General features: G+C 40.2%; 1 protein-coding gene across 1 annotated transcript; it reads right to left on the bottom strand.

Moving 5' to 3' along the window:
* Positions 1–4077: 4077 nt before the first annotated feature.
* LOC125517235 (GDSL esterase/lipase At2g27360-like) lies at positions 4078–5495 on the bottom strand. Its single transcript, XM_048682417.2, has 3 exons — positions 5210–5495; positions 4914–5129; positions 4078–4818 (listed from the first exon to the last, which is right to left on the bottom strand). Exons 1-3 carry the CDS (start codon positions 5481–5483, stop codon positions 4184–4186), a joined length of 1125 nt encoding a protein of 374 aa, XP_048538374.1. The 5' UTR covers positions 5484–5495; the 3' UTR covers positions 4078–4183.
* Between the last annotated feature and the right edge of the window lie 7256 nt (positions 5496–12751).

Consider the following 12751-nt stretch of genomic DNA (forward strand, 5'->3'; position numbering starts at 1 on the left):
TCTCCTCCATTTGAGCATCCATCTTGGCGTCCAAGTTGTTTTTCATGGCATCGAACTCGTCATTGTTGTTGTAGACCGAAGGTGAAATGCCTTGCCTATCCATCACAAGACTCGAGTAGAGGTGAGTAGGAAATGAGATAGACAATACCAAGTTACCTTTTCCCAAAGTTGAGATGTATCTTGTTTCACTCAATGTGAAATGAAAGAATAGTAGAATTGGTACTGGACTTGTTCACTCACACCTATCAAGTAAAGCTTATGGAGTAGCTCGGTGAGGATAGTAGCACAAAAATTTGATGCAACATGTTAGCAAGAGTCAATAATGTTGAAAGAGATTCACAAATTCGCAAGTGAAACAAGTAGACCAATAGCAAAGAATGGCACACGGAAACACACACGCGGATAGATAAATGGGGTCGTGCAACCAAGGAATGAGCACAAAATATGGAATCCACGAAAAACGCTCGTGTTGCACAACTCAAGAGAGACGCTAGCACGATTGCTCAATAGGCGGATACGACACTTGTGCACAACCTATAAGATGCAAAATGGATAAACTTTCTATCCCAAGTATGCTATTATGTATGGTTCTCGGTGTGTTCGCACACGATGATTCAAGATGGTCAATATGGTAGTATGATATGCAATGTGGCGATGATATGGCTATTGCTTACAATCTCTTTGTTTTCTCTTTGCTTAAAAGTTTATTCTCTTTTTTTGTATGGTCACTATGCAAAATGCACAAACCAAGATAGGAATTGTGTATATGTGGGAACAATCTTGTGACACAAGAGATGATATGATGATACCAAGATGAGGATACCAAGATGATGTGGTATGTATGCAATGGAAGGTGCGGATCACTAATGTGCACAAGTAAAGTTGCCGGCAATACTCAAATGGCTAGTCTCGATAGGCAAGTGACGCAAAATGGCTAGGGGTTAACAAAGCAATGGCAAGAAAGAATGTACAATGATGGGATACCACGATACCAAGATGATATAGAGGTTACCGTTCTTGCTTACGGTTAGGGTGTCAAAATGGTGAAGGTGGATGATGTCGAATTCTTGTTGAAGTTGAGCGGCGGTGTTGTCGATGTTGAACCGTTCATAGTTAGCCGAAACACCCTAGGTAACGAAAAAACCGCAAACTCAAAATCTCCAACGGAAACTGTCAAATGGTGATAGCGGAATGCGATGGTGGTTCCGGAGTTGACAATGCGAAAGTGGTGGTAGTGGTTGATGAAGACGCAATCGTCCCTAAGTAGCCGAAACACCTTAGGAGACTCAAGTCACCACTCAAGCAACCACAAATACTATATTGATCAAAATGGGTTAGGTTGAGGAAAGCTATGGTGGTTTTGCGTAAGATATGGTGGAGCGCCTAGGCAAAGATGTCAAAATGTCAAAATTTTGGTGGAGTCAATTGATGTTGGAACACATGGATGGGGGATATCAATAGCTACTCAACGAGCTAAAGAACGTCAAAATTGGACTCCGGATGTGGAAGATATGGCCGCAACAAGAAATCAGTCGAAGCAGTTTTTGAACTAGCGGACAGTCTGGTCCTAGGTAGCAGATAGTCCGGTCTTCATCCGAAAACCTTCTGATTCGAGCGGACAGTACGGTATTGGGGAGCGGACAGTCTGGTCTGTGAGCGATTTGCTCCTAATGCGAGCGGACAGTCCGGTACGGGGGTCCGGACAGTCCGGTGCGGGTTGGGAAGGCACGCAATTGAATTTTTTGGGCGAAAATGGATGATTTGGGGGTCAAAATTGAGGAGATTTCGTGGATGGAAGGTGGGGTAACTTGTGGGGAAGCTAGATCCACTCAAGACACAACGAATCCATGGATCAAAATATACAAAACATCATCAAACCAACAAAATCACAAAAACAAATTAGGGCTATTTTTGGTGGGGATTTTTGGATTTTAGGATGAAATCAAGCAAAACAAGGCTAGAAAACGGTGGGGAAGACTCCAAATTCATGATCAACGTGGCTCGTGATACCAAGATGTTGTAGGGTGGAGACCCTAAGCATAGATCTTTCACGAATTGGAGGGGAATCCACGAAGAACGTGCAGAACCCGAAGAACAAGAGGGGAAATCACAACAGGAAAACACTCAAGAACAAGTCCAATCACAAATCCACTAGACTCAAAACCACACAAGATCCACAAAGGCACAAGAACAACAAAGGGAGAGATATAAGGTAAAGTTCATCCCAAATCCAAAGGAGATGAGGTCTCGATGATCCTATGATGGGGATCCTTCTCCAAGAGGAGGCCTTGATAACAACAAGAGGATCTTCTCCAAGAGGAGGGCTTGATCTCCAAGAGGAGGTCTAGATCTCCAAGAGGAGGAAGATGAGCAAAGCTCTCTCTTTGTCTATCAAATACTTTGCTAACCCTAAAAACTGAGAGGAGCACGAAATATATAGTCTAGGGGCGAAGGGGTATGGGCCTCAGTGGTTACATGGGCTTTTTAGCCCAATTCGTAGCGAAACTGGGCCTACCGAACAGTCCGGTGGTAAGGACCGGACAGTCCGGTGAGGACAGATGCATTTTCGTGTGCCACCGGACTGTCCGCTGTGGGGACCGGACTGTCTGGTAGTGCAATTTCAGTGTGACCAGACTGTCCGTTGTGGGGACCGGACTATCAATAGTGCAATTTATGCACGCTTCCTTTTCTTCATCTTGACGCTTCCGGCCAGCTCTTGGGTCTTGGGGTCCTTCTCCTTGGCCTCCGGGAAGCTTCCTAGCTGCTTGGTGGTGGTTGCCCTTGTACCTAATGATGCACAACGTTCCATGGTAAGGTAGCACCCAAGTCCAATGGATATTCATGTAAATCTCAAAGAGGAGCAGGTTCACCTTAAGTCCGGTAGGTCCACTTGGGGCTTGAGGGGCTATGAAGGTGTACATGGATATCACCGTAGGATGCTCCGCATCATTACCTATACCGACATGGCAAATTTTTAACTTTTATTGCCATGGCATTTTTCACTTTTTTATTTTCCATGCCAAATTTACTTTCATTTCCATGGCAAATTTTACTTTACATCCATGGCAATTTTTAATTTCATCTTTTTCATGGGATTTTTTTTTGCTTTCGTGGTACCATGTTAAATTTACTTTAGCATGGCAACTTTTACATTTGTCGCATAGCATATTCTGGTCCTAGAAAGACATACAAAACCTACTTTCTAGCATGGCAAAAATTTACTTTTTGTTAACATGGAAAACTTTCTTTAACATAGATGGCAAAATTTAATTTGTGTAATGTTCATTCTATTCGTTGTATTTCTTTGTCATGACATTTTGTGAACCTAATTATGTTGCCATGGCAATTCTGAAAAAAAAATGACACAACATCAACTAATGAGGATTTTTGCCATGGCAAATTTGTGCTTCACGTCAGTTTTTTTCACCAATGGCATTTTTGCCATGATTTGCATAGGATTTCATTAAGGTTTGCCCATGTATAATGATAAATTTTTCTTTCGTGCCTGCAGAAGATAGCAAATTCAATTTTTATTTGGCAAATTCCATTATTGTCACATGGCAAATTCATATTCATTCATTCGGAAAATTCCATTATTGTTTTTGCCAGGACATGTTAATTACCATGTGTTTTTTGCCACAACATTTTCTGAAAGTTTGTTGCCATGGCGATTTTCCCTTTATTGACATGGCAAATTTACCTATAATGCCCTGGCAAATTCTTTTTACCTCTTTCTTTTGCTATGTTTTTTTACTTCTTAATTTGCCTTGGCAATTACGTTCTAACATTTACATACATGTCAATCTAATCGCTAATGGCAATTTAAACACTTTTTTTCGCTACCATGTATGTACAGATGAAAATTGCTATGATATTTTTCTTTTGAGACATTGCAAAAAAATAGCCCTGGCAATTTTCTGCTTTTAAAGACTGGGATTTTATTTAGCACGGCAAAAGCTGTATTGTATTTGTCACAACATTTTTATTTGTTTCGCTACTGGGCTTTTTCTTTTCCTTTTCGTTTTCACAAAGAAAAGGCATGTAAGGGTGATGGGGAGGCCGTTCGGGCTGTGGGGGTTCTAGTACCGGATATCGGGGGTCCAATTATTACTTTTATTATTCATTTACTAGCGTCCACTACAGCTATATGAATCAATCACAATAAACATCCTACAAATTCCAACTAGCAAAGATGGCGCAGCGGGGTGTCCGCGAACGGCCCGTCCAGCACACCGTCGGCAACAATCTTGTACGCCTTCTCCGTCATGTGCAGGCCGTCCCAATTGGCGAAGCGGTCGGGGCTGCCCCAGAGTTTCGTCTTGTTGTTGCACGCCCCGCTGTGGTACGGCCCATTGCCGCCGCAGCACGCCACGAGTGGGTCGGCGATGCCGTACGCCTGCGGCTTCTGGACGAACTGCATGGCCGCGCTATAGTAGTCAGCGTAGACGATCTTGACGCCAGGGTTCTGCGACCGGAGCCTCACAACCTCCTGCCGCAGCGCCAGGTTGTGTTTCTGGGAGAATTCGTTGTACCACTTGAGGCAGTGGAGCTCGTCGTAGTCGTCCGTGACCTTGCTCTCGTGGGCGCTCAGGTACGCCGGCAAGCATCCGATAGGGAAGTTGCCAGGGACGACAATCGTCCTGGCGCCTAGGTTGATCACCTCCTGCACGGTGGCGCCGATGCAGGTGACCACGTCGGGTAGGTACTTCTCCGGTGTCTCGCGGGGGTTCCTGGGGTCGATGAACCAGAAGTTATAGTCATTCCCGCCAATCTCGCCCATCAGCACCAGGGACTCGCTCAGGAGAGCCCTCGTGGCACCTATGTCAAGATGAAAAAACAATGTACAGATCTGATGAATTGCATTGACAACCATGCATGCACGTGCATATATGTACTGTATATATGTTGCTTACCATCCCCGGGAGCAATGCGCGCGAGGACCTTCTTGAAGGAGGCAAGCTGCCGGTCGAGGTTGGAAGGCGCGTTCGTCGTGAAGTTGTAATTGGTCTTGTAGTACTCCGGTGGAAGCGCAATGGCGCCTGCCACGGCGAAGTTGGCGCCATTGGGGAACTGCCCGGACGCCTCCTCCGGGATGCTCGGCGGTAGCAGCGGCAGGCCGAGCGCTTCCGCTGAAAACATACGCACATAACATATGCACTCCTCATTTTAATAACCAGAATAATAATCGATGATGGCGTCGACGGCTCACCGTAGAAGTCAACGACGACACGGCCGTCGGTGACGCGGCCGTTGGGGTGCTTGAAGAAGGTCATGCCGTAGGGCAGCTCCTTGATTGGCGACGCGCTGTTGCCGATGGAGTACAACAAGTTGCCGGTGTCGATGAGGGAGTCACCGAATGCAAAGATGCGCTTGTAGCTGCAGCCGCACAGCGCCACGTCCGCGTTGAGAAGCGCCACGATGGAGATGGCGAGGACAACGACAGACACGCCGGAAACAGCGGAGAAGCACCTGCGACTCCCCATGTCTGAGAAACAAATATGTTCTGCTGCGACATCGATTTGCAATTTGGTATCCTTTTATAGAACTTCCCGAAGGATAATAATGCAAATGAGGGGTGCATTTATTATTCTATATGGATATGCACTCCATAATTAACATGAAGTGGTATATATGCGTGACATTATTTATAGAATGCATATCGATATGTGTATCAAGGATAACGTTAGACGGAGGTTATATACAGGGTGAATCATAATAAAGGCGAAAGTTACATGCAGCGTTACTTAATAAAGAGGAAGTTAATCTCTTGCCTAAAATAAAGAGGATGAACTTTATAAGAACCCTTAGACTATTCATACTGGGAGTAAAATAAGGCTGATCGTAATGGGAAGTATCATATACTAGTATCGTGCATATGATACTAGTGTATAATACTATCTCCCAATGCATAGTATCATACATTAATATCATGTAGTACTATATTTATTGACATGCATGACACATACTAGCATAACATTTATTATGATACAATATCATGATATGATACCCAATCCTTTCTTTTTTCATTTAATTCTATATCATCTCATCAAAATTGACTATTTGGCATGTATAATACTAGCTATCATACTCCCATTACGACCAGCCTAAGTGATAACATCACACATATCTACGCAAAAAAATGATGTTGCAAGTAATTAATGGAAAAAAAGAGGCATGTGATAAAATAATATGTTACTCACATTATGGGTAACATCATACGTACCAAGATAAAATAAGTATACAACCTAATAAATAAAATGTTGCATGACACCACACATATATTACTCCCGTTATAGAGGTAATACTCCCTCCTTCCTAAAATATAAGGCGTGGATTGACTTTTTTGACCTTTGTTGCATAACTTTGACTATCATTTTAACGTATTGTACGTACATAAATATAGTATACAGATATATGAAATAAAACTATTTTGTAAGACAAATATGAAGATATTATTTATACATGTTCAATACATGTACTTTGATATATATCAGTGATCAAAGTCATGCATCAAAGACCGTGTAAAGTCAATCGCGCCTTATATTTTGTGAAGGAGGGAGTAACATAGACTAGTAATGTATACATCTATATCTATACCCCCTTATTACTAATAGAGCAAGGTGTGTTTCATCAATTTTTTCATCCTTTCACCGCCAAAAATATTTTTTTTCCTATCTGAGGTGGTACTAAATTGTTATGTGTTCGTCTACTAAAAAAAAGTATTCACCAGAATTTCATGCATGGGCCGCACGCTGTGGCCCAACAAAGCCGGTCCACTTATTTTTCTACCCACGCAGCTGGAAAAACACTATTTTCGCACAGGGCGACAAATCATTGGAGCTTCACACAGGACAACCAATAATAGGCTGGCCCATTTTTTCTTTGTTTTTGTGTTTTACTTCTATTTTTATACTCCCTCTCCTATCTCTTTTTGTCCTTCCAACTTCATGTTTCTTCTAGAATTTATTTCACAAATTCAAAATTCTCAAAAAAAAATTCATTTTTTTAAAGAAATCAAATTTTGGAAAATGTTTTGAATTCCAAAATTTTGTTGCCATTTTGAAAAATATTTGGAACTTGAAAAAGTTTTCCATTTTTTCAAAAAAACTAATTATTTTGCAAAACTGTTCGAGATTTCTAAAAAGAAAATGACATTTTAAAAAAATGCTCCAAATTCAAAAAATATTCATGGTTTAGTGAAATTTTAACATGTCAAAATAATGTTGGCGCATAAAAGATACACATTTTCGAAAAATGTTATGAATTTTCAAATCACGTTCTCATTTTAAAAAATGTAAAAATTCAAATAATGTTCTTGTTTTTATTAAGAAAATGTTGTTTTCAAAAAAAATTGTGATTTTTTAAAGATATTCCTGTTTTAAATTTTGTTTGCGCTCTTATGAAAGTGTAGATAATTTTCAAAAACATGTTCAGGATATAAAAAATGGTTCATGTTTCCTACAATATTCAGAAACTCCATACCTTAAAATGTCCTCAATTGAAGGAAAAGTAGATTGAATTATTCATGGGTGTTCTCTGGCGTACGATGACGTAATAAAAGTCTTAAATGCCCTCGATCGATGAATGGAAAAATAGCGGATTGATTACTTCACACCCGGCGAAACTAAGAAGCTAAATGTTCCTTTTTCACATGCACATAGAGTTTTGCTTGCACATCTAATTTTCACTAAATTCAAATGCGAAAAAAGTCTTTGCCAGAATTTCGTACATGGGCCACCCGCTATGGCTCAGCAAAGCCAGCCCACTTATTTTTCTGTCCACGCAGCTGAGAAAATTCTATTGTCCGCATGGGTCGACAGATAGTCGGAGCTTCACACAGGACAACCAATAACGGGCTAATCCATTTTTCTTTGTTTCTTTGTTTTACTTCTATTTTTATTCTACTTCCTCTATCTCTTTCCCTTCCAACTTTATTTTTCTTATAGAATTTATTTCATAACTTCAAAATTCTCAAAAAACGTTCAGAATTTAAAAAATATCCAATTTCAAAAAATGATCACAATTCCAAAATTTTGTTCCTATTTGGAAAAATATTTGGAACTCGAAAATAAGTTTGCCATTTTTTCAAAAAAAATTTGTTTGCAAAATTATTCGAGATTTCTAAAAAGAAAATGGCATTTTAAAAACTGCTCAAATTCGAAAAATATTCTTGGTTTAGTGAAATTTTCACATTTCAAAATAATGTTCGTGTATAAAAGGTACACATTTTTGAAAAAAATTTATGATATTTCAACACATGTTCACGTTTTAAAATAATGTTCACAAACTCAAATAATGTTCATGTTTTTTATAAAGAAAATTGGTGTTTTCAGAAAATGTTTGTGAATTTTTAAAGATGTTCTTGTTTCAAACTTTTTTCCTTTTTTCTGAAAGTATACGTAATTTTCAAAAAACATGTTTAGGATTTAAAAAATATTCATTTCTCACAATATTCAGAAACTTCATATCTTAAAATATCCTTAATTGGAAGGAAAAGTAGATTGAATAATTCATGGGCCTTCTCTGGCGTACGATGACGTAACAAAACTCTTGCATGCCCTCGATCAATGAATGAAAAAAGAGCGGATTGATTACTTCACACCAGGCAAAACCGAGAAGCTAAACGTTCCTTTTTCACACACAGCGTTTTGCTTGCACATATAATTCTCACTAAATTTAAATACATATTATTTTTTCTCCCCTTGCAACACACGGGCATATGTGCTAGTATTACTAATATAAGTTACTCCCCACTATGACCAGTCTTATCGTGCTCCTCCGGTCAACTCTAGCTGGCAGTCACCATAATGCATGATACGGAGGCTGGCCAAATAAGGCACAAACTTCCAGTCGCCATATTGGCTGCCTTCATATCTTTTCTGGTTTTCCTTTTTCCCCTCAACTCAATTGTCGCACACTAAATTCGAGTAACTAAAACACTAATTTGCACTACAACAGAACTACTTGCCAGTGAAACATTACCAGTGGCCAGCACATGTATACGCCCACTAGTAGTAAATACCAATGGCAGTCTCAAAGTTGTGCATGCCACTGATAACACGGTTTAGAGCCCGCCAATGGTATGTGTCTCTCTCTTCATAGGCCCAAAAGCCCACATCTAAATCCAGGGTATAAAAGCACCACCCAAACCCTAGTCTTATCACTTCATTCCCACTCTATTTTTCTCTATGTGGCGCACATCTCCAGACCTCTCCCACCAGCCTCTCTATCATCTCTCTCTCTCTCTCTCTCTCTCACACACACACACACACACAAGGGGTATATACTTGATTACCTTCGATCCGATTTCAGATGTACATAAAGCATTTTCCCTTGAGACTCTAAGGTCCAGTTTGTTTGGGCCTATGCTTTAGCTTTTGTAGTTTTTCCTCTTTGCCTAAAAAGCCAAAAAAGCTACTATGTAGGGGCTTTCCGCTTTGGTTTTGGCTTATACCATCATACAACAATATTGATTCATAAGCCAAAAGCCTTATTTAGGAGCTTTCTTGGCTTTTAAGACAAAGTGGAAAAGTCGCAAAAGTTGAAGCATAAACCCAAACAAACAGGTCTTAAATTTATCGAACCCACAGGAAGTGATGCTTAGCAAGGAGATATGTGCAAGAACTTGGTATCTCAAATAGTTCTCATTTTTTGGGACCAAATCTCATAGGTGAATTGAAGACTAAAAAAAATAGGGTAGGGCTAAAGGTTTTGCATGCAGTCATGTGCTTGCGCCGGGGATCCTATCTAGATAATTTACATGGCACTGGTAAACACTGTTACATATATCTTGCCTACGAATTATTGTGGGAGATGCGACCAAATAACCCCGTGAGCAATTGTCATGGAACCGACGTTCTATTGTCCAACCAAGGACCTTCCGACTCACCAGGTTACCTTAGTTATTATTATTAAGAAATAACCAAACCAACACATTGGGTGTTTCATAACTGCACCATATCTATCCCAAACACTTGCTTCCAACTACCGTAGTGATCATACTGTCACCGACATTTGGCATAGCCTTCCACTCCTCTCTGCCTTTAAGCTCTCCTTGTTTGATTTTTGGTATCTTGGGTACATGCAAGTCCAAGGATCGAGGTAGAGACAAGTGACAAAAACTTTGTGCAACACATAGAAATAATGTCAACATCAAAGTAAGCCAGTGATCCCTTAATGTGTGTACATGGGGCTACGACTACAAGAAATATGATTGATAATTACCCACCATTTTGTTCATAGAATTGTCATTATTTATGATTTATGACCTTCTTATGATGAAAATGAGAAACTTGGCAGTTTACCATCAAGAAGCAAAAAACATGATCTTTTTGAAGTTTTGGTCATGGATGTCTATGACCAAAGTTTTGGTCTTAATATGTGTGCCTCATCGGGATATGACATGACCGGGTTGATGTGGACGTTGGACACCACAGAGGACCTTACGTGGCATAGCCTGTGACTAAATGAAATGGTTTTTGAAGGCTCGGCCCACATTAGATTCCTAAATGGGCCAAGCCTAAGAATTTTTCCCATTTACTAATTTCGCCCATCCACTATTTTTCATATTTTGGTATGGGCCATGGTAATTTGTTAGTTTAGTCAACCCAACTTAACTTGGGCTTAGCCCGTTCTCAGGTCAATTCAAGTATTAGTAAGCCAACATTAAATTACATCACAGCCAACTGATCCAATATTCCATACCACATCATCAAAAACTCACATGAGAGCCTTATTTCGCATAGTTCTTTGAACTTGTACAATATACCAAGTATACTGCTTTCCGGCTGCCAAAATCATCAAAAACAGTTACAAAACTAGAATTAGCCTAGCACACAATCATACACACATCATGTAATCAATTTAACTAGAAGGTTTCTGTGCACCAGCCGTAGAAGCAACCCTTGCCACCACTTGGTCCAGATCTTCCCTCTTTTATGGAAACTGTCACTTTGTCCAGATCTTTCCTCTTTTATGGAAACTACTACAAGCCAAGTTTATCTCATATGACTTCTATAGTATGCAAAATGTCATTGCTGACCAATCAGCTGGCCCATGTGCGATTAGAATGCCATCACTGTCCCCTAACCACAGACGGGCCAGAAATGTGTCAGTGATGATGATATGATTTGGCTAGTCGGAGCTATTCAACTATGTAGTATTGGTCTTAGATGGTAGGGATTGAAGCAAGGTTTAATTTGAGGATCAACAATGGAGAGAACACTAATTTTGGGTACATAATTGGATTCCAAGAGAGTCCTTACCTAGGCCGATTACTTATTTAGTCACAAATCCTCCATAGACTATTTCTGAATTGATGATCCCGGCATCGGCATCATGGAATGAGGAACTAATCAGATCCATTTTCTATCGGCTGCCGTGGAGGCCATTTTGCCAATCCCTTTATGTACGCGCAATTTGGAAGATTTTGGGGCTTGGCTTTCAGACCAGAAAAGACTTTTTCTTTGCTCTACTTGTAGGATGTTGGTAACTACCAATTTGAACCATGAAAACTTTCTGGACAACAGAGCAAGCTCATTGAATGCACAAGTGATGACCCACAAGTATAGGGTATCAATCTAGTCCTTTCGATAAGTAGACTGTTGAACCCAAGAGGAGCAAAAAGAATCAATAAGCGGTTTTCAGCAAGGTATTCTCTGTAAGTGTTGTAAAGTGGTAGTGACAGGTAGTTTGTTAGCAAGATAATCGGTAGCAAGTAACAAGTAACCGAAGTAACAAAATGCAGCAAGGTGGCCCAATCCTTTTATTCCAATGGACAAGTCAAAACTTATAGTGAGAAAAGCGTTCTCGAGGACACATGGGAATTTCATCTAGTTAACTTCACCACAATTCATTTGACTCACGTTCACTACTTTGATAAGTTATTATGTGGGTGGACGAGTGCTAAGGTGTTGTTCTTACTTGAACAAGCAACTTACTTATGATTAGCCCCTCTCGCAAGCATCCGTAACTATGAAAGAAGAATTAAGATAAATCTAACCATAGCATGAAACATATGGATCCAAATCAGCCCCTTACGGAATAGCGCATAAACTAGGGTTTAAGCTTTGTCACTCTCGCAATCCATCATCTACGTACTAATCGTGCCTTCCCCTAGGCCCAAGCTTGGTAATGTGTCGTGTAGTCGATGTTCACACGATACCACTAGAGGAAGAGCAACATAGCACATCATCAAAATAATGAACAAAAAACAACTTCACATAATTACTTATAATAACACTTCTCCCATGTCCTAAAGAACAGACGGAACTCTACTCGCCAATCATATTCAGGTTCATGATCTGAGGAGAATAATATCTGATTAACAATATGAACATATGATCTTCCACAAAGTAAACCAACTAGCTAGCATCAACTACAAGATATAATCAACACTATTAGCAACCCACAAGTACCAATTTGAGGTTTTGAGACAAAGATTGAATACAAGAGATGAACTAGGGTTTGGAGATGAGATGGTGCAGGTGAATATGTTGATGGAGATGAGTCCTCTCCCACGATGAGAGGAACGTTGATGATGACGATGGCTTCGATTCCCCCCTCCCCGTCGTGACCCAACACATAGCAATACACATCATATGTACGTAGAACATGCAAGTATGTGTTGGTACAACATGGCATCACAACATAACTCTATGACTCAAAGTATTTATTTAAGAGACTCCGAAGAGCCATACATAACATGATGTTACAAAACATTGGTCTCATGACCCAACATACAAAGTCATAC

Source organism: Triticum urartu, chromosome 6A (assembly GCF_056163025.1).
Source record: "Triticum urartu cultivar PI428250 chromosome 6A, HENAU_Tu73, whole genome shotgun sequence".
Classification (NCBI taxonomy): domain Eukaryota; kingdom Viridiplantae; phylum Streptophyta; class Magnoliopsida; order Poales; family Poaceae; genus Triticum; species Triticum urartu.